General features: G+C 44.7%; 2 protein-coding genes across 2 annotated transcripts in view; one reads left to right on the forward strand and one right to left on the reverse strand.

Moving 5' to 3' along the window:
- The window catches only part of erp44 (endoplasmic reticulum protein 44), a 31,292-nt gene extending 12,556 nt beyond the window's left edge, over positions 1-18,736 (reverse strand). The window contains exons 1-7 of the mRNA XM_035419786.1: positions 18,527-18,736; positions 4,384-4,456; positions 3,625-3,664; positions 3,216-3,331; positions 797-981; positions 398-513; positions 59-116 (exon numbers count right to left, since the gene is read on the reverse strand). Of these exons, the coding sequence (XP_035275677.1) occupies positions 59-116; positions 398-513; positions 797-981; positions 3,216-3,331; positions 3,625-3,664; positions 4,384-4,456; positions 18,527-18,736 (798 nt within the window). The remainder of the gene's footprint in view (positions 1-58; positions 117-397; positions 514-796; positions 982-3,215; positions 3,332-3,624; positions 3,665-4,383; positions 4,457-18,526) is intronic.
- invs (inversin) overlaps positions 18,680-21,978 on the forward strand; it is a 53,611-nt gene continuing 50,312 nt past the window's right edge. Inside the window, exons 1-2 of the mRNA XM_035380316.1 lie at positions 18,680-19,137; positions 20,348-20,453. Of these exons, the coding sequence (XP_035236207.1) occupies positions 20,451-20,453 (3 nt within the window). The 5' untranslated portion in view covers positions 18,680-19,137; positions 20,348-20,450. The remainder of the gene's footprint in view (positions 19,138-20,347; positions 20,454-21,978) is intronic.

A 21,978-nucleotide genomic window follows, 5' to 3' on the forward strand; every position in this document is an offset into this window, starting at 1 on the left:
GAGGGAGAGAGAGACAAAGACAGAGAGAGAGAGAGAGAGTGAGAGATGGCACACTCACCCCGATTGGCTTGTAGATCACATTGTCTCCACTGAACCTCTCTGGCTTGGACACCTCCCTGAGAACGGAGGGAAAAAAAAATCAACTCTGAGGACCAATCCACAGGCTAATGTCGACACTGCTGGCATAATGATAGCGTCGCGGTTGCTCTGACACAGACAACAGGCCGAACAAATAAATAAATAAATAAATAACGGCCATCTGCTGCGACTGATCTGGGGACGTGGGCGCAGGACAGCGTGCGTACGCACGCGTGAATCCACGCCCGTGCGCGCACGCACACACACACGCGAGCGCGTGTGAGCTCAGCACAGCGACGGCGTGACGCAGGACACTGACCCGTAGGCAGACAGGAAGACGCAGTCATCCCGTAAGATGTTGGCCACCTTCTCGAACGTGTGGTAATTCTCTGTGTCCTTCTGCTCGAAGTAACCAATGATGGTGCGTTTACTTCGCTACAGAGAGGGAGAGAGAGAGAGAGAGGGAGAGACACCTCAGCCACTGTTACAGATACAACCCCAGTGCTGTCAGTGCCAGCATGTTGTGTGTACATGGGAATGAATAAGTGAATGTACCTCCGTAAGTACACGCGCAGGCATGTTTGCCTGTGTTAATGAGTGTGATTGTGTGACTGTGTATGTAGGGGTGCTTGTATTTGTGCGTTTCAGAGCGTGTGTGTGTGTGTATACCCGTGTGTATATTTGAGTTTGTGTGTGTGTGCGCACTGCGGCTCCTCACGTCAATAGTGGTGATCTCCTCCAGGCTCTGCACCTCCTTCACTGGGTCCACCTTCTGCTGGCGGATGAAGTCAGCGATGGCCGACACCGACCTCTGACCCCGGTACTCCCTCTTCATCATCATGCCATTGCGGAAGAGCTTGAGGGTGGGGTACTTGCTGATGCGGTAACGCTGTGCAATGTCGGCTGAGAGAGAGAGAGAGAGAAAGAGCAAGTCAAGACCACACCTTAGCAATTGAAAGAGGTAGCCATAAAAAGTCACGGTTGCCCAAAGAGGAATGCTTATGTGGTGACTGGAAGCGGGGAGAGGCAAAGGCAAATGCACTTCCTCCTAGACTGAGAAACATTCTGAAATAAGGAAAACATATTTCTGCAAATTTTATTAAATTATAAAGTAAAGGGTTTCTTCTCTTCTGACAAATCCAGAAAAGCTAGAAATCCTTCAAGAGAAGGGTCAACAGCCCCACTCACAGCACAATATGTTTCAACCCGCCACAACCTGAGGGACAGTGAGTAATCGCCCAGCAAGAACATAGCCGCTGTACAGATGAACAGTACAATGTGTTCTCTGGTCCACTTGCAAATATAATAACTGGTGACTTATAACTACAGTCAATAGTTTTTTTAAATATTTGTTTTATATGAAATTGTTTATATTTCCAGCCAACAAAGCATATTCAGTTGAACTGAGAGAGAGAGAGAGAGAGAGAGAGACAGACAGACAGACAGAAAGAAACAGAGAGACAGAAAGAGACAGACAGTCCATCAGTGGGTCTGTGCTACATCAGAAGCAGTGAGAGGAATCCCACTGCTGACTCTAGCTTTCCCCCAGAGAATCCAGCTTTAACACAGCTAAGCTATCACGCTATTCCCTGACAAGTTGAAACAGGGCTGATCCCCAGCCCCGGCAGAAGGCTTCTCTGCAGTCAGGCTGCCGCAGACGGAGCCCAGCCCCGGAGTTTCCCTGCCGGTGGATTCAGAGCGCTGGGCTGTTCCGCTGCACGAGTGGCTGGGTTACTCATGCACAGAGCCTGTGTACCAGCCCCTGGGCTATACAGCCTCACATCAGATATCCCAGACACATACCTCTAAACCAGGATATAGAGACATCCACAAAGTCCTTATGAGTGAGTCCTCATTAATCAATTTATTTTCAATTCATTAATTTTGATACTGTCTCCTAAATAGCTGTGCTGTAAATGGTTGGTTTGAGGTGTGTTTTTATTGAATTCTACCACAAACAAATTTCCCTCTCTGGGATAAGCTAAGTTTTCTACTACTAATACTGTTGGAGATGAATCTCGAGGGCAATCACTAGTTTCGTGCCCTGTTCATGCCTCTAGTATAGATTCAGCTTCACATGACCAGATCCATGTTCAGAATTATAAGCATTTACCTTCGTTACTTGCTGTCTGATCATAATGTTAAGACGCAATTCACAAATGACATCAGAAACCACTTCCAGAAACAAATCCACTGTTAGAGATGGACTGCTTTGAAATAACCACACAGAATAAAATAACCATGCGAAATCACAACTATTTCTGTTGTTTGGCCAAAGGTTCCAGGTGTCTCTCTTTGTCAAATGTACACTTTGTGTATGTGAGCGACTGGGCCATTTTTTTTAACGCCACTGTTGAGACGTGACATCAGTGAGCTCACCAATCACAGAGATGAAAGATGGCCCCCCAGCAGAGGGTTAAAAATTCTCCAAAGACGTCCCTTTTTCTAGGCGCCGTGGGGGTCTTCCCCCCACGAAACCGCACCCCTCCCGTTCATCCCTGCCCCTAACCCTCCCGCCGCCCCCTCCCACACCCCCCACCCCGCTGGGCCCCTTTAAGCTGCCTGGGACTTCAGAGGGGACTGCAGTTTTGTCATTAGCCATCAAACACTTTGCAGGTCATCAATAATTCTGTTTAATTTGCTTTATCTCAAAGGCTGAGCCTGGCTGCGGCCTGCGTTGGTTTAGCCCGCGTGTGTGTGTGTGAGCGGGAAGGCGGGGCATCGCTGCAAGCAATGCGTGCACGCCTGCGGGCATCATGAACGTGCGTCTGTATGTATGTGTGTGTACGCCTGCGGGCATCATGAACGTGCGTCTGTATGTATGTGTGTGTAACTGCGTGTGTATGTGCGTGTACGCCTGCAGGCATCATGAATGTGCCTCTGTACGTATGTGTGTGCAACTGCGTGTGTATGTTCGTGTATGTGTGTGTGCAAACTGGTGGGCACCCAGCAATGATTGAATGTGGATGTGCATGTGCACATGCACACGCACAAGTTTGTGTGTGTACACATGAGTGTATGCGTTTCTGTGTTTGTGTGTGTGAGAGAGTACGTGTGTGCATCTGAGCGTGCGGTGTATTGCTTATGCGTGTTGCTGGTGTGTTGCTAGCGGGTCGAGGGAGACGTGCGAGACTCACAGTGTTGATCGCAGTCCACGCGTGCAAACACCACCTGCTTGAGGTCGGGGTACTCTTCACGGACCACATTGGAGGCCTCCTCAAAGATGGGGTGCAGCATCTGACTGAACCGGCACCTGGACACCACACCACACCGCACCCCACGCACACAAACACACACGCGCGCAGGCATACGCACAGACATGTGCAGACGCGCACGAGAGCAGAGGGACATTAGAGAGAAAAATCTGACTTTCAATTAAAGCATTCTGTGCTGTCAGTCACACTACAATTATCACTCCGGGCATGCATGATTGATTTTGCACATTGATTATCTGATCTTGTACAGTAAGTAGGTTTTACAGAAGTTTGATGGATAACTGCGTCAGCTATGTCTCATAGGGGGGGCATCGAATATCTCTGTACTCACCAGTCTGCATAAAAATTCACTAATGCAACTCCAGCATTGTCTGCAAGGAAAAATACACAAATCTATTATATGAAATGCTAAAAAAAGAAATGACAGGCAAACAACACGGCACTTCTGTTTTATGCCTTGTCCTCTTTTCTCGCAGTTTGCAACGTCCTGCGGTATTTGTCAGCCGCAAGCATTGCCGCGACCTCCGCCAGGGCACGCGCTCTCCTGCGGAACGTGTGAAGTCGCTCCTTCCTTTCATAACGCAGTCCGCAAGCTGAGCTCGCGCAGACCCAAGGAAGGAGTACGACACGTGTACAGCATAAGCAGCCAGACTTCTGGCATCACAGCTGGCCAGCAGGGGTCACTGGTGAGCAATGAGATATGGTCATCCCAGCAAACTGAATCTCTCCCATTTCTGGGTGACGCTACAACCAGCTGTGCACCACCCTGTGGGACTGCTGGGTAGTCGGCTCTGGCACACACAGGATTTGATGCCAGACTGTGGGGCAAAGCCAAACACCACAGCAGTCTTAACAGGGTGAGCCACCCAGCAGTCAACGACATGGATTTTCTCTTTTTTTAACCCCCGACACACATAAACAAACATTCACCCATGCAGCAGAACATTGTAAATTGCAGGTAGGACCTAAACACACAGGTAAGGTTCCCACACTGCCTCTCGGCAACCAGCACAGTTCAGCCGCCCTTTCAAGAAAGACTCTGCAATGCCCCGCCTCCAAACCCACAAATATGCAGAGGTTCGTTACTCACTTAAGATCTCGTCAATGTTTCCTGGATCGAGGCTGGTTATTTCACTTCTCACCGGAGTGTAGAGCCCCGCTACCTGTAGATGGCAAGAGCAAACAGACTAAAGCCAGGAAGGCAGACAGCGCCACCTGAGGGTAGCTGTTCCACACTGTGAAAAATGACTTCAACTGACAACTGTTTTTGCAGAACTCTGGGTAGCTAACAGAAGCCACAGCAATTATTTTGCATTACACCACACTGCCTCAAACCCACAGTCCTGAATCCCTGTGATAGAATGTCTGTGAATAGGCAAGTGAGTCATGATCTGAGTAATGCACACTATCCAGTTAAATGACAGTATATGCCACGAGTATATACTCATGTAAACGTAATGGACAATAAAGTTTTCTTATCTTATAAACAAGTGGCTAGTGGGACAGCATGCAACCACTGCTGCATTCAAGATGGATGTTGAACTCTGCTAGGACTTTACCCAGTATTCCTAAGAGGTGGTTTTCACGCTTGGGGATCAGTAGATCGACAGGGACAAGGATGGGGGTCGAGAAGCCCCCGTCCCTCAGAAAATGGACAAAAAATGTACACCTGACTGAATCAACCATTTACAGTGCAGCATGGTGCAAAAAGCACTTCACGCTGGTCTGCAATATGGTATCAAATGTTCCCTTCCTGTGTGTGTATGTGTGTAAGTTTGTGTGTGAGTTTGTGTGCATGCAAGCATGTGTGTTTTGGTTGAAAACAAAACAGCTGAACAAACAAACTGCTGGTCAAGTCCATGAGTTTCACAGCCATCAGTGAAATACAAATAACCATTCTAATCCACACCTTTGCTTGAATAAAGCAAAGGTGTGGATATAAGGAATTGTATCCCTATGTGGCTCTGGGCAAAGCTTCTTATATTAAAGGAAGAGGATTCTTTATAAATGAAATGTGCCACATCAAGGTTGTGACAGGAGAGTGTAACTGAGCCATCTGACCAATTATGAACGAGTAAAAACGATTAAGGGCTTAAACATATGAACCACTGACAGTGTGAAACCTGTGCACAGTGGATCCTTGTTAGTTTGATGACACTGACAGGGTTACACACAGCAGATAGTGCTGAGTACTGAGCAAATGGAACTGGATCTTGGATCTGTCTGTCAGGCTCTCACCCGCACTCTCTCTCCCTCTCTTTTTTGGTCTCTCTCACTCACACTCTGGTTCTCTCACTCACACTCTCTCTCTCTCTTTTTTGGGCTCTCTCACTCGCTCTGGTTCTCTCTCACTCGCGCTCACACACACTCTTGCTTACCCTCTCTCTCTCTCTCTCTCTCTCTCTCTGAACCTGAATGACAAGAGGTGGCCTGCAGCTATGTGTGCCCGAAGACTGCGCGAATAATAAATAAATAATTATGAGCAGGAAAAACATCCCCGAGGTTAGTGGACGGTCGATTTTATTTATCGTTTCACTTGCGCTTCCCACATCCGCCCGGCGTCCATTTGGCCAGCTCCGAGCGACGGCGCTCCAGAACAGGTGGCTGAGCAATGATTGATCCGAGTGATCAATCGAGGCTTCGCACTCACCCGACGGGGGGGTGGGGGCAGTCAGGGAGGAGAGGCGAAGTCACCAAAAGCAGCTAAAAACAGCCCTGAACACAAGCAAGCCTAACCTTTACCCGAGCCACAAAAAAATAATAGTTAATAGTTACTCATTACGGCATTAATCCCTTTCATTCCCTTAAAGGCTTTCAAGGTAAAGCGAGCACTTTCAGGTCATTTTCTCATTGTAGGCCATTTTGTAAGTGCCTTTCATGTCTCATCAAAAAGATTTAGGTTCCTGTGAAGATTTTTTTCCCAAAATGACATTAAAAATGTCTATTGTGTTATTTTAATTAAATTACAAATTGCCAACCAACTTAAAAAGCTTCTCGATTCGAAAAGGACACTGGACTTTAAGAATAATTTGATCTTTGCCAATCGCGAGAGTCATGTGACCCGGTTCATGCTGAGCAGATCCAGGTGTAAAGTGTAAAGCACTGTAGATACTACTGGTGTGCAATTCTGCCATTTAGTAAAGCAAGAGGAACAGGTTTGTATGCAATGTCCTGCCCCTAAAACATACAGTAGTAAAGGTAGTTATCCTAAATGCCGTTCGTGTACAAACATTGGTTCAGGAGCTCCGGTCTCCTCAACTCAACAAAGCACTGTTTGCTTTGTTTGTGTCGTTTGTTTTGTCTGTTCACCTAACAGCAGCCCCACTTGGAAACCACTACCCCTTAAGGAGTCATTCATTTTCGGTCCTGAATAGAAATGGCCGTATACACAAAGTCAAAGCAGACGCGTAAAGCCAGAGGACAAAGGGTCAAGGGGTGAACCCTGGGCCGATGTTGCCAATTCCTGGGCCAGGACAACAAGACAGTAATTCAGTCTGAGTGCCTCACAGCTCCTGTGCACACCACAAGTGCAGGCTGCTCCCTGTAACACACACAAATATGGCTAGCAGTTTGAGTTTGAGCTTGCCATTGTGTAACCATGACCAGGATTCCACTGCAGCAGAATACGGGTCTAATTGGCTTGGTAGTGGGGACTTAAGTCAGCCACAATTCAAGTTAATAGTGCGTAACCCCCAGTCACTTACCAGGACCCTAAAGGACAGCAGTTGTGGATGAGAGATACACGACCTCGTTGGGAGGGGGAGAGGGAAGGATTGGGTATACGCTGCACACATGATTGTGCTTCCAAGTCACAATGCCTGTCTGTACTGACCCCCAGGTGTGGAATGAACTCTCCATGGTGGCAAGGACACCAGAATAGCTGGTCATTTTCCAGCACAGACTGCAAACCCACCTCTTCAGAGAGCATCTTGAATTCCCTCCAATCCCCACCACCTTTATTAATTTGGGTTATTTTGGAATTCTGACGGCTTTTAAGACTTCTCATGGATGCTGTCCGTATGCATTCAGGACTTTTAAAACGCTTCCAGGTTAGCAAACACAATATCTATTTACTTCTTCAGTGATTTTGCTTTAGTATACTCACTAGTCTGGGAGTACTGTATGCCACGTCTAGCGCCACGGTTCATATTACTCAGGAGGGTGCACTCACTATCTTTTGCACTGTACGCTGCTCTGGAGTGTCTGTTGATTTAATGCAGGGTAACGTAGATACCCCAGATCGGAAGTAGCTCAACTCATGTAGTGCAACACTGCTGTGTGGTGTGCAGTGTGAAAACAGTCTCTGAAGAATCCAAGGGAACAGTGCATGTGCTGGTACTGCAGGCATGAAATTGTAGTCTTGGCCACTGAGGATGCGTGGAGGGAGGCTTGGAGAAGTTGGCTGTCATAAATGTCGACAGAAGGCCTCTGTTTCAATCAGAGGAAGACATTTCAGCGATATCTAAACACCTGTGGGTGACACGTGGGGAGCAGCGGTGTCTGCCTAATGTCTTTGCTGACTGGCAGACAGCTGAGGTAAGCAAAAAATAATAAAAACACATTTCATTATTTGACTGGTGGTGCAAGCCATTTAACCTGAAGACATCTCAAATATAGCATAAGTGCTTCCACAAGCAGATCTTCCCATAAATGTTCCTCGGAGTGCTTTTCAAAACGGTCTCAAGTCAAAATAACTCAAAATCCAGTATTTCAGTCCTGAAACTGTGTGCCTACAACAATGACTTCTCAAAACGATCATCATTAAAACTGCATCCAGTGCACACAGGAGCAGCCTGTAAAGCCAGATAAGAAAGAGCACACATTCTGCAGCATCTTTGTCTTCTGCTATCATATTAATGTTGCATTTCCTTCCATGTACAACACTTCCCTTGGGAAATGCTCATTTCTGCAAACACGCACAGAGCAGGATGAGACGGCTCCATGTCTCGATGACCTTGGTGAATATAAAGACCGCAAAACTTAGACTGGATTTCCTTTAGACTTGAAATAATTATTTGCGAACCGATAAACTACGGTTGTGCACGCCCCCACCCCATCACAAATTTACCTAGAAAGCAGGCCTGGATGCTGAGTGAACTGATCAACAAGAAAAGTCACCCCCTCCCTCCCTCGGAGAATCCTGCCCACACAAAGTTTGAGCTGGTTTTACTTGGGAAATGTGGAAGATTTAGGGACCTAATTTCATATAGAATCTGATTACCATCTGCTGAATGCAAGTGCCTAACTTCCACACATCCACACATCTTCCACAACATATATTTCTCAAGCAAACTGTCACTTTAAAATTGCAGTAGCGGTATAAATAAACCTTTAGATATGCCGCTTACCAATACTGAAAACGATGAGGAAAACACCAATTCAAACTAAAATAAACCGGCAAGGAACTGAAACCGAACAAAGGTGACTGGACAGCTCGTGGACAGAACACTCCAAGAGCACTGGCTCTTTAAAGGCGAATGGCAGATAAATAATACGTTTCTCCCTGGAACAGCTGCTCGGCAGAGACCCGGGTTCATACAGCGCTTTACACTCTAGACGCGCTCCACATCACCGAATCTGGGCTGAACGCTTCTTTATCCTGGCCTGTTTTCGCCCGGGCGGTATTCTCCAGGGGCCTGGCTGAGGTGCACATCTTTTTTCTAGGTCTCCTTTTTTTCGAAGCGGAGCTGGGGTCCCCCCTGGGACGCCCCAAGGATGAGGAAGGTTAATAACGGTGAGGCGGCCCCGCCTGGTTCGAGAGACGAGAGGCTTAGCCAGAGCGCCCCCCTCCCCAAAGGGACAAGGCGAGCCTCCCAGCGGCACACCCATCATCATAATGAGCTGTTTGCGCCCTGCTTGCGGTTCGCTTCTCATCACTTTCCCACCGCAAGGTGAAAAACGTAGATACAGCTACACCTAGACCACCTTCTCAAAAGGCAACCAAATCTGTCGTTGGCATGGCGTTTGTAAGCTCTGCAAGCCTGAAGCTTGCAGTGATGTCATTCTTGAGCTAACCTCGCTTGTCAGACTCATAATCTGCAGTCCTAAGACGTGTCTGGGAGCATCTTGTTAAGGCGCTGTTCTATACGTAGATTCAACAGAGGAATCTCTTCAGTCTTCATTGGGTCTTCTGTATAGAGCTGTATGGCAGCAGTGTAGCATATTGGGCAAGGAGATGGTTTTACGATTCCCGTGATGGGCACTGCCGTTGTACCCTTGAGCAAGGTACTTAACCTGCATTGCTTCAGTATATATCCAGCTGTATAAATGGATGCAATATAATTGCTATGTAGAATGTTGTTTAAGTTGCTCTGGATAAGAGTGTCTGCTAAATGCCTGTAATGCAATGTAAGCTCATTCTTTCTCAGATTAAACTCACAGGATCAGTTTAATAAGTGGCAATAAATGAGGCGTGACAGACCAGTGGATGGCAGAATGTTTCCTTGAGTCAGTCTTTCTCTCTGTCTCTCACACACACACACTCTCTCTCCCCCTCTCTCCCTCCCTTTTACCCACAGTGCACCGCTCTCCACACTGACCACAGGGCCTTTAGTGCACCGCAGAAGCAGACTGTCTCTGAAAATAACTCAGGCAGAGACATCCACCCAGTTCCACAATCTCAGACCCGCTTCAGTGCAACAAAGCTACTGTACCGAGTAACTACCTCCCAGGCACTGTCTGCGCTACATCTAAACAGCAAACAGGAACAATCAGAGGGAGAAACAGTATGCTCTTACCTGACTGTTGTACAGGGGGGGACTGTTGTAACTGTCACAAGTCTAAGACGTGCATTACTGTAGGGCACTGTTTGGGCAACAACATTTGAAACTAGACGTTTTATAGGGCCAAACCCTAAACAGGACATGGCAGCTGTACCCTGCAGACAGGAGTTTTTTAAACTGCTTCAGAAAACAGTGACACCAATTTGTATCTCGATAGTATGTTGGCCTAAAAGGTGAGTCTTGGATAGAGGCAGATATTTTAAAACGAAAAAAGCGTCCTGTGAGCAGCGTCAGTGCTGGTGTCAGTGGTGAGGCAGAGTAAAGCAGAGTCATGCTGCTCTGTGGTTACCTCAGGCCTGATGTAAGCTAGGCGTTTCCCGTAGCAATCCTCTTCTCCCTTAGCCTGGCTGTTGTGTGCTGTAAGGCATCACAGCCAAGAATACCTCCACCCTCATACGCCATCAAGACTCCCGTAAACAACACGCTCCCTTACAACACACTGAGACACTCCCCTACATGACACTGAGACTCTCCCTTACAGGACACTGAGACCCTCCCCTACATGACACTGAGACACTCCCCTACAGGACACTGAGACACTCCCCTACATGACACTGAGACACTCCCCTACAGGACACTGAGACACTCCCCTACAGGACACTGAGACACTCCCCTACAGGACACTGAGACACTCCCCTACATGACACTGAGACTCTCCCTTACAGGACACTGAGACCCTCCCCTACATGACACTGAGACACTCCCCTACAGGACACTGAGACACTCCCCTACATGACACTGAGACTCTCCCTTACAGGACACTGAGACCCTCCCCTACAGGACACCGTGACACCCCCCTACAGGACACTGAGACCCTCCCCTACATGACACCGAGACCCTCCCCAACAGAACACTGAGACACCCCCCTACATGACACTGAGACACTCCCCTACATGACACTGAGACTCTCCCTTACAGGACACTGAGACCCTTCCCAACAGAACACTGAGACACCCCCCTACATGACATTGAGACTCCCCTACATGACACTGAAATGCTCCCCTACATGACACTGAGAATCTCACTCCAGTCCAGACTCTGGCAATCAGATGGGTTTCTGCCCTTCCTGTGATGGGTCTACAGGGATTATCCACTGACCTGTTTTTTTTTTTTTCCTTTTGTAGGATGACGAGGTTGGAAAAAGGGACGTTGTTGAGTTTTACGCACGGTTTCAGGCTCCTGACGGCATCATTAGCATGACGTTAGTGCTGTGGTAATACTGCAGACCCAGCCTAGGCCTGGGGCAGCAGGATGACTGGGAGCCCAAAACAACACATCCTTGCCAATTCTTCAAAAAAAGATTTTTTCTCTCCCTCCTGTTTTTCCATCATAACTTTTTAAAGAGCCGTGTTATTCATAAATATGGTGGTACAGTAGAGAGACATCATGTGAGACAAAACCGACATCTAAAACAAGGCTACCAGGTCACCGGTACCACTGTCACATCACTGGATGTGAGTACCACTGGATGTGAGTCCAAAGCTCTTTGATGGAAGCTTTCTGTGGCAGACTACAGCTTTACCAGCTGCTCAAATCCAACCACGTGGACAGAGAGGAATACTTCCAAAACTTCTGCACTTTCCCATTTCAGTGCAGTGATAAGAGGGCTTGTATAGCGGAGGGCAGGCTGTAATCAAGCGCTTCACTGAGAGGGATTACTGTGCCAAGAGGAAGTGCAGAGTAAATGACACATATGCGCTCGCTCTCCCCCCCTCTCTCTCTCACACACACACACACCTCCTGCTGTTTGACATCCTGTTTCTCCACGTCACTCCCATAAAGCGGACTCTTGATGGCAAACCACCCAGTTCAGTTCAGAGCAGGTCTTATGCAGTCATGGGGGAGACAGAAGGCACTTCAGCCCAATAAGAAATGAGAGCTTTGTGAACACAAATGTGCAGAGTGCCGGTCAGCTGAACCAGTCCAATCACACTAGATGCATTATTGCACATGAACAATTACTCACATGCTATCTGATAACTGCAACGAAGCAAATCGAGGCTAAAAATATAATTAAGATGAACCCAGGCATCCAAGAGAGGCCAAATCAGGTGAAGGGTCACCCAGCAGTCGGCCTTATAGAGAAATAAATATAAGAAATAAAACTGAAGGAAGTGGAGAAAAATTTGTCTTTTGAATTTTAAAAATATGTTAATCATATACGTTAAATTATAAATGTATATCTATAAAAACATTTTTAAAACACAGAAAAACACAGCCACTGCTTATTCAGTATTTGGGAAAGCAGATCAAATGCATTCATTAGATGCCTTTTATGTGAGCAAATGCAGTGCTATTGATGGTAATGCCAGTGTTGACAGTTTACTTTTCAGAATGTAGGCCAGTAGGCAACCAAACCAGTTCTGTGTATTTTCCACCTACTTCGTCTCCATTTTTGAGGCGGAGGCCCACAGCTTTCAAATGGACTAACGCACTGCAGGAAACAGGAAGGTCAACTTGCCCTGTAGAGACAGCTGTCCAAAAGGAGGGCTCATAACAAATGACCCGCATTACGGACATGTACATTAAGGGGCAGGTGTGGGCATCGCTGCTCTTCGACACCTGAACATCGGTCTAAGCTGCCTGTGTCTGGGAGCGCCTTTTCTGCTCTGTTTACACTATGCGGGCTTACTGTCCGAGTGACAATGATGCGGCCTCTTCCCAGGGGTTCAAACACAGACTCTGCCTCAAACACAGACTTCAGCCCAGTATCATTTTATAAATAAAATGTCCATGAATTGCTACCTGCATCTAAAAAGCACAAATATTTTTCCCTGAGTGACATTATAGTCTGGCGTGCACTACCAGCTGCTTCTTGTTTCATCTTGCTCACATGCAGCCCTCAGGCTGGGCGATATGGCCTAAAATTTATATCAAAATATATTTTGAATTTTGGACAATAACAATATATATCACGGTATAAATATTTTTTCCTCCTAATTTCAACACAACATGGTTTAAATGGAAAACAAGACTCAGGGATAACTATTCTCTGGAGTAAACAATAAGGTTATTATTAATTAACCATTACTGTTTTTTTATATAAAAGAGAAGCAAGCACCCATGTGTTTTTATTGGCCTATCAGAGATGTTGCCTGAATTATCAGCCACGAGGCTTAGCAAGCAGAGACACAATCGGTGTGAACAATATCTTTTCCAGCTCTCGACAGTAATAACTTTTTCATCAGTGTTCTATTTGCCCCAGGTACATTTCCACTGGCCCAGCTGACAAAATGAATATAACCACTTTTTAAAGGAGATTATACAAACTATTTGCATTAAAAAGTGCCAAAACACCAATCTACAACACTGGTTTAAAAAATGTGGTCCTTTAATTAAATACGAACGTGTCAATCGCCATGGCCAAATTAAGGAAAAGCTTCATATTTCTGAGTAGTTTCGATAACACACAAATTTTGGAAATCATGGTGAGAATTTTGAGGTGAGACACTTGCAATTTAACTAAAGAGAAAACATTTACAGCAGAAATAATATAATCAGCCAATGTAGTTAAGTTTGTTCTCTTAATTGCTTGTAGCTTGATAGCAATAAATAAAGGCATGAATTGGCAAGATTACTTTATCTTATTTTATGTTCACTGTTACGCACCACCTGACCAAAACAAATTCCTTGTATGTGTAAACCTACTTGGCAATAAACCCGATTCTGATTCTGATTCTGATTCTGATTCTGATTATTGTTTTACTGTAACTTCAATGAATATCCATTTTATCTTAAGTGTAAATGTCTCATACCGACTGAGACATTAGTCAGTACAAATATTCATGAATGGTCAAGTTATTTGTAAGCAAGCATCGGTACAAAAATAAATGAATGATAAAACAGTAACGTGAGTTATGGATAAGCACGTTTCAGCAGAGAAAGGAATTGCGTTCCGGCAAAAAATTGGCCATAATATGCAGAATCACAATGATAACACAATAAATGTATGCCATTCATAATTTTATTGTGACATTTATGATAGAAGAAGGATCAAACAGCGGGATGAAATAAGATAAATAATGTTTTGCCGTTCTGATCAAAAAGAATACTTTCCACACAGGCTAATATTATTTTTTTAGAAACCCAAGCAGCGACTTCTTCTTTCATTTACTCATGTTGAGCAAGCTTGCTGAAGCTTGACATATCATTTTCGACTTCACTCAAATTAGCCTAAGTGCTTTCTCTTTGAATCTGGAAATGCTACCAGGATGGTAAAAACAACTCTTTCTTTTTTGCACTGATGCTCTACTGTAACCACCAAAATCCATTCTCTGTTGATATAGGCTAGATGATGTAGTTGAATGCATATTTCTAGAATATTGTTTATACCATTATATCGCCCACACCCTACGCAGTCCTATTCAGAACTGGAAACAGTATTGGTGGGAGAACAGGTCTTCACAATCCAATGCACAAAGGGAACTATGCCATTATAGCCTACTTTCATTTTGTACTAGTCTGCCCTTCACAAGCAAAGCAGAATTATGCCGGTTAACTATTGGGCACAGTCTTGCTGATTTCCTCGCTTTGTCTCATTCCCTTTCTGTATCACTTACGTTCCCTTTCTATGAGGGCACAGAGCCCGTTACTCAGACTGGTCCACGGCACGATGTTCCAGCAGTGGCTGAGGTGTAAACCCTGATAGTACCGGAATACTGACTTCAGAGGGTGTGGAGCAACTCTGCTGCCCGGTTTTATAGTGTAAAAGACCACAGCGTGGAGATCACTTCACTGCAGCGATTACACGCTGCTAGGTCAAGTCATCCCCTCTCCCAGAATGAGCAGATATGGCAGCTTCCAGTGCCCGACTGTAATTGGGCCCAGGGTGAGCTTTAAATGGCTAGGAGATGAACAGGGGCATTTTTCATTGGCCACAAATACAGTGTTGCAAGGTGCACTTCCATTAAGAGCTGCACACAGATGGGATCCTTGGCTCCCTTTTCCTCTCTCCCTGCCACACGCTCTTGTGCACACACACATACATATGCACACGCATGCACAATCACACATATAAACACACAGTCCCCAGCTCTGCCAGGATCCACTATGCCACATGGCAGTGTTTGCAAAACAGCGCTGTGAGGCTGTTTACGTTTGGCCCCAGCTTTCAACCTAATCCACCAACAGCACGCAAGCTAATTAGAGCCTCATGACAAAAGACAAATGACCTGCAACTTCACAGTTTTTTTGGAAACATTCCATTTATTTTTCACCCCCATTACAGCTCGACAGGTGGTAAGAATGGCACATTCCCCCCCCCCCACCCCTTGTCACACTGCATCAGACACAGTCTGTAGTCTGTAGCATTTAAAAAAAGAGATGATTTCAAGAACAAGAGAGGGGAGCCGACTTCCATTGCTTCTCAAACTAATGCACTTCAGCAACCAAAAAAGAGACAATTATGGGCGCTGTCTGGTGCCGAATGTAGCCAAATCAAAGGCTCTTGGCTCTATGTTCCAGAATCAAATCCTAACCACACCGATGCTAACTATGGCTGGCCAGGCACTAGGGTTGCCAACAGTGAAGTTTCAGCTAGTATGTCCTGCATTTCCTGTACGGATAGCCCTGGATGAGATGCTATTTGTCCCATGCTTCCCTACGTCCTGCAAATTACACATGCCATCGATGAATCATGTCAATACCGGAAAACAAAGCAGGTAACTGAAAAACCAAACTGCTGAACAGCGCTTGTGCAAATAACCATCCAGATCCGGGTTGCTATATGGTTACCCCTCACATGGGTAATTGTCTTGTTCCATAGTCGAAGAAGGGAAGGCTTGCCACCCTACATGGATGCATAATCAGCCATAGAGAAAAAATATTAGGATATTCTGTATGTTATCACACAAAAGCAACTGTTCTGGCTGATCAGGCAACTGTTCTATGCTGTGCTTCCACTAGCTTAATTTGTACAGTAATTGGGCCGCTCAGAATGAAAAGAAGTGGTGGCTTGTTGCATGAATTTCGAGTGTACGTCCTCTGCCAAACTCCAGCAACACGATGTGCCTAAATTTGAGATACACTTGCATTCCAAATTTTGAATACGGAAAAAAGAAATAGAAAATTGGAAACGGGTGAAACAGGTTGTGGTATGCAACATGACTTGCCAATTCAGTAGACGTTCTTCTCATTATGTGCTTTAAAGAATGCCAGGGCCTCTGGTAAGAACTGACCTAACTAGTGGTGGCAGCAACCCACTCGACCAGTTTTACCTCCTGACACTTATACAAATTACATTACACAAAAACCTGAAAACCTTCGCACACTAACCAGGTGGAAATATATAACAAATAAAAATTCACTTAATTTCAAAAGAGATGATCGCATAATTGGGGTATTTGCACAGACTCGCCAGATCCCGAACCATTTCCCATTCATTCCATTGTAAAGAGATTGCATATTTCGGATATTTTTGTGGAATTAGGTACAATTACATCACATAATCTATTAAAACATGTTAAAGTCCGGCAGATGCCTCCTAAATAACTGACAATTTATGAAGGTAGGCAGTTCCTGTTGAAAACCAGGTCTTTAGAGGACGCCAGAGTGGCACATATGTCAGCACTGTCTACCGTCTCATTCTTTTATGCAATGAAGTGGATTCTACTGAAGTTCATTTAACGTGCTGTAAGTAAACTTGAAAGCAGTCAAAAGTTTTAAAAGCCTGAAATGGAGTAGCCTATCATTCATGACCAAATTGTACTAATAAATGCAGGGACCATTTCTTATTGTTTTACGGGTGTTTTGTGTGATCGCTCCTATAGATGACTTAGGCAGCTTGAAAAAACACTTAGGTGCCCGCCTAAGACATTTCAATTCAGGAAAAACCCTGCAAATGGAAGCAGAACTCTAAAAGACTTAAAATAAAAACTAAAATGCAAATAGGCCTACTGAGCAAACAAGAAACCATGTATACTCTGCACAGTTCAAGCACGTCAAACAGCTAAATAAAAGTTAGCTAATTCAGCAGGTATAAAAAGAGATTTGTGTACTTCACATTGGCCATCAGGTGAACGACACGCCTGCTATTTTATAATGGACATACATGTGGCCACCCTTATACATGTCTCCGGATAACACACCTGGGCCAAGTGACAACCTGTTGTTTTCTCCAGAAACTAATACTGGCCTGGTCACAAACACAGACACAGTGGCTCGAGGTCACCTTCCACATCAGATACAAAAAGCGTAGGTAGCACAACAAACTAACTTGAAATTATGAACACTAGAAGCAAACAATAAGTTGAATGCAATTCGTAGGACTAAACAGAAACCATAAATTAGCTAGTTAGCGGCCGTCTAGATAGACAGTTGGAAATGAAAACAATTGGCTTTATCATTGAATCTCTCCGTTTGACAGGTCCACAGGCATTTGGCGCCGACTACGATTTTCAAGTGGAAGATAAACGCATTTTAATGCCGTATTGCTTGTGAGGATTGAAAATTCTTGGTTTGATAACTTCGCATGATGTAAATAGCTGAAAGCGTAGGCCAAAGCTTCATGCCGCAGAGGACTAATAAGTTCCGGGTTGCCAACCAATAGAAATAAGCCACAACAGAGGAATTCGCCAACCGGCTTCTTCAATTTAGGGAGACTCAGAGAAAGGCCATATCCTAAAATAACCACATGTAGACTGAAGCTATATTAAATATGTTCGTTTACAAAGTGGACCACACGATAAGAGTCCGTGCAGAAGCAGGCAAATCGTCCTCGGAAACATTCTGGTTGACCTAACTAGCCGGCTAGCAAAGGGTGTTAGTAAAGCTAGCTAACGTTAGCAAACGTTCATTGGCTAGCTACCTATTTACAGACAACGTTAGCTAGCTAGCTCGCGAGGTAGTTGCACATCTTAGATCGTCATATTTCTAACTTTAGAGAGTTAATTAGCTAGCTATGTCGCTTTTAACTTTAGAATTAGACAGTGGCAAACTGGATAGCTAGCCAAGAATTTGGATTCCTATAACACGTTCCTATAACACAGCTAGCTAGTTATGTAGCTTTTCACTATTAGGGAGCTTGCAACGTTAAGTTACTTCATAATCAGTGATATCATAACTAGCTAACAGGACTGATGAGATACCAACTAACGTGTTGTACTTCTGTGCTATGTATGGCTATCACATTAGCTAGCTAGCTAGCCGGCCAACTTAGCTAGACTACTTGACAAGGCACCATCATCCAACATTAAATATCCAGCTAACGTTATCTATCCCTATGTAAATAACGTTACAGAAGCACAATCGACAGGTAGGTCATATTCGATTTTTTCCGCGGATTACCTAAAACCAGTTATCGTTATTCATTTAACACTGCTGATTGAGACTAATCGTTGAGCCTTGCTCAGCCAGGCGCACACACCGAGAAACTCGATGCACTTCAAAGGTGGATGAAGAACCGAGCGTTTGAAGGTACCGCCAATTCAAAAATGCTAGCATCAAACATCTTACCAATAATATCGTGAAGCAGTGGATTTCAGAAGAGGGTAGAAAGGCAGTAAATTTCATTGTATAGTAAAGTTGGTTGAGGTTACGATGTTGTTTAATATTCCTGGTCTCACGCACAGTACCACCTCCACTCTCTGCTGCAGGAAACGAACAGGAATCCCCAGATCGGAACCACGGCAACCCCGCCGACTGTTCCGGGTACTTGATTGACATACAAGGAAGTGTAGTTTTTAACAGCACATTCCAGTGCTATTTTTATCTTTTATAACTACAAGTACCAGATATGCAGTATTCTGGGCACGCCCCTTTGTTAGGAAGAGAAATGGGACTTGTAGTTTTTTTGACATTTCGGGACCCAGACGTGTTTATTGCCCCAAGGAACGATTTAGGACGAACTATAGATCCCAGAGTTCTGTGTGTATGTTTTGTTGGGTTTTTTTTCCAACCGAAGGGAAATCCGGAAGATTGTGGAAAAGCGAAAACTTGCTTATCAAGGACTGGAAGCACTGTATGTTTCTATCGGGCTAATGTCGCTGTTGTGTTTACCTAACTTTAGCTGGCTAGGTAACTTGTGTGATGGATCTTTCAACTTTTCCTTTCCACTCGAGTAGAAGGTGAGTTACATCATGTAGCTAGCCAACGTGATCTAGCTGCTGCTAGCTCGCAATGATGTTTTGTGTACGTCTACGTTGCAGCTAGCTCTCTTGTCCCAGTTAGTCAAGGAGTTTGTGACCAAATACTTACAATATTGTGTTGGCTAGCAAACAAGTAACGGTAAAACATCGGTTACTACTAGTCCGAATAATACATTAGAAACGCTGCGCGATTCACATGAAATGCGTCTACTGACATTCAGGAGCAATTTACGGACTTATCAACCACAATCAAATATGTTTAAATAATGATAAAATGTATTAACCACCCCTATCACCCTCCAGTAGTATATTTACTGAAAACGGCTATTTGCCATTACCAGCAGGGATTCGTGTGCAAACTCGCCACTGTGTAGCTTAGTTAGTACATTGTATAGCTGCTTTACAATTAATTTTTTTTCCTTTCTCTGTCCTCTCCTCATGGGGTACAGGTGCTCTTGATGAGTAACTGCCAAAGGAATTCAGTTACTGCAGTATCTTAGCTGTCCAGAATTTATTTATAAATTGTTGACCCGCTATATCTGTATTGAAGTTAATAAAAAGGTTAAAGAATGGGAGACCCTTGATTTAACCGGGACAGAGAGATGGAGAGTTTCCGGCATGTTAAATAACTTGGTAGGCTTCCTAGTGTTTCTGTCCTCTCGCTGTCCACATGAGGACAGCAAGAAAACTGGGCGGACGAGAGCTGGTAATGGTACACAAAATATGGCAAACATTAAAATCCGTGCCTCTTCTAGTTGTGTTCACAGTCTCAACAACCAAAACTAAAGCCTTATTCTTTATTCTCTCAAGAATATCAACACCCCTTCGGCAACACAGGACCAAAGTAGCAAAACAGCTTCTGAATGCAGACAATTTAAGTGTTTAAAAAAGCATTTCAAAATTTGCACTCCCAGCTCCGAGTATACATCTAGGAAAAAAGATTGCTTCATTAATTATTAATAAAAGCCTGCAATATACCAAGGATTAGCACAACAATGGCAGTTGGGATTTTTATGCCACAAGTCAATAGAAAATGAGGGAGTCCTTTGAGTCTTGAGCTTTTAAGGTTTTGCAGGGACATGCGTTACAGTTTTCAGGCTGGCTCTCATAAAAGAAGACAGTTTTGACAACTGTGGCATGATCAGGTATGTTGTGTCCAAATGTAACTGTTTCCTTCTGCACCCTTTAGGAGTGAGGGTCTGAGCATTACCCAGCACCCAGAGGGCCAGCAACGGCCAGTGAAGATTAACTGAGTTGGAGCACACCCTCCAAAGCCACCGGTCTTCATCATCATGGTAAGGGCCAAGACCCCAGCTGTGATTCGGGCATTTTGGGGGTTTTGTTATTACAATGCCGTTTCAGAATTAAAGCGTTCTCAAAAAAGATGTTTCAGAAGACAAAAAGATTTTCAACTGAATAGATGACATTACATTAAAATGTCCTTACAGGAAAGCAAAAACCAACAACAGCAAAACAAAACAATTATGCATTGCTCTGTTGTTTGAATGCCGGGCGCAGTGTAATTCAGGTCAGCGTTTAATTTAATTGAATTTAATTTAAATTAATTTAATTTAATTGAATTTATCAGTTTCATTTTATAAGAGGGTTTTCAAACGGACCGTCTTGACAGTCTGATGCAAATGCAGAGACTGCTTGGCCCGCGCGGTTAGTTTGTGTGTGCGCTAGTCAGCCGCGAGCGATTTGGACGTAATCCACCTGGTGCCTTCTGTCACCGCTCTCGCCCGGTTTGTGTTGACGGGTTCGAAATCCGCGGCGAGCTTCCGGGCTCCTGCCGTCCTGTTATTCACAGTTATGGTTGAGGTGATAGAGCAAACCTCACCCTGTGGCGGTTGCCGAGGCCGGCCGGAGCTGCGCTGCGTCCGCTCGAGCTCGGTAGTCTTTGCGCTTCCAGGAACCTGACTGATGCGCGTCTAGGTATGAGCTTGCGTGAATGTCATTGAGAAAATGGGGACAGGTCGGCTGTGTGTTTTGAACCACAGGCCTCCTTTTGTAGCTTTTTGAAGCTTTGTTTCAAGCTTCAGGGGTGATGTCACAGCCTTGTCATGGACAATCATGACTCTGCTCTGTGTGCCTGCTCACCTGTGTGCTGCCTGCCTGTTGTGTGTGTGTGTGTGTGTGTGCATGCGTGCATGCGAGCTTGCATGTGTGTGTTTTTTTTGTGCATGGCAAAATTGGTACATTATTATGACCTTTAGCTGAAACTCTTCTGGGGTTGTTTGGAGTGTATGACAATACTTTGATTCAAATATGGACTAATTGGAAAATGTATCTATTGACCAAACCATTGATAAAAACTGACCTATAGAGTTATATGCATGTTTGATGCCCTAAAATGCAAAAGGGGGTTAGATTATGAATGAGGTATAAAATGTACTGAAATAAATCCTTTAATTAATCCCTCAATATTGAATTTAATTTACAAAGAAAAAAGGACTTCTTGAGTGATTTGTGGTGATATATTATGGATGAAGATATATCGGCCTATAGCCTGTTTGAATCCCCTGGAAAAAGAGTTTCAGTTCTCATGGTGCATATCATTTCACTGTACCAGTGGACCAATCAGATCTCCTTCTGTTCATTTTATCTATCTGCAAACAATGTTCATCAGGCCTGCAAAGTCAAGATGCTGATATAGGACGGCTTAGCATCTGTTGGCTCTGGAGGCAGGCCAGGATGTGTCAGTTCCCATCCCTGACTTCCCATCAGCCTTTTTCTTCTCTCTCTTTGCCCCAAGCATTGATTTCTCGTTTGATTTTCCATCAGATTATTTTCTATCAGCTGTGACTTAGCCGGTGGGCA

Source organism: Anguilla anguilla, chromosome 1 (assembly GCF_013347855.1).
Source record: "Anguilla anguilla isolate fAngAng1 chromosome 1, fAngAng1.pri, whole genome shotgun sequence".
Classification (NCBI taxonomy): domain Eukaryota; kingdom Metazoa; phylum Chordata; class Actinopteri; order Anguilliformes; family Anguillidae; genus Anguilla; species Anguilla anguilla.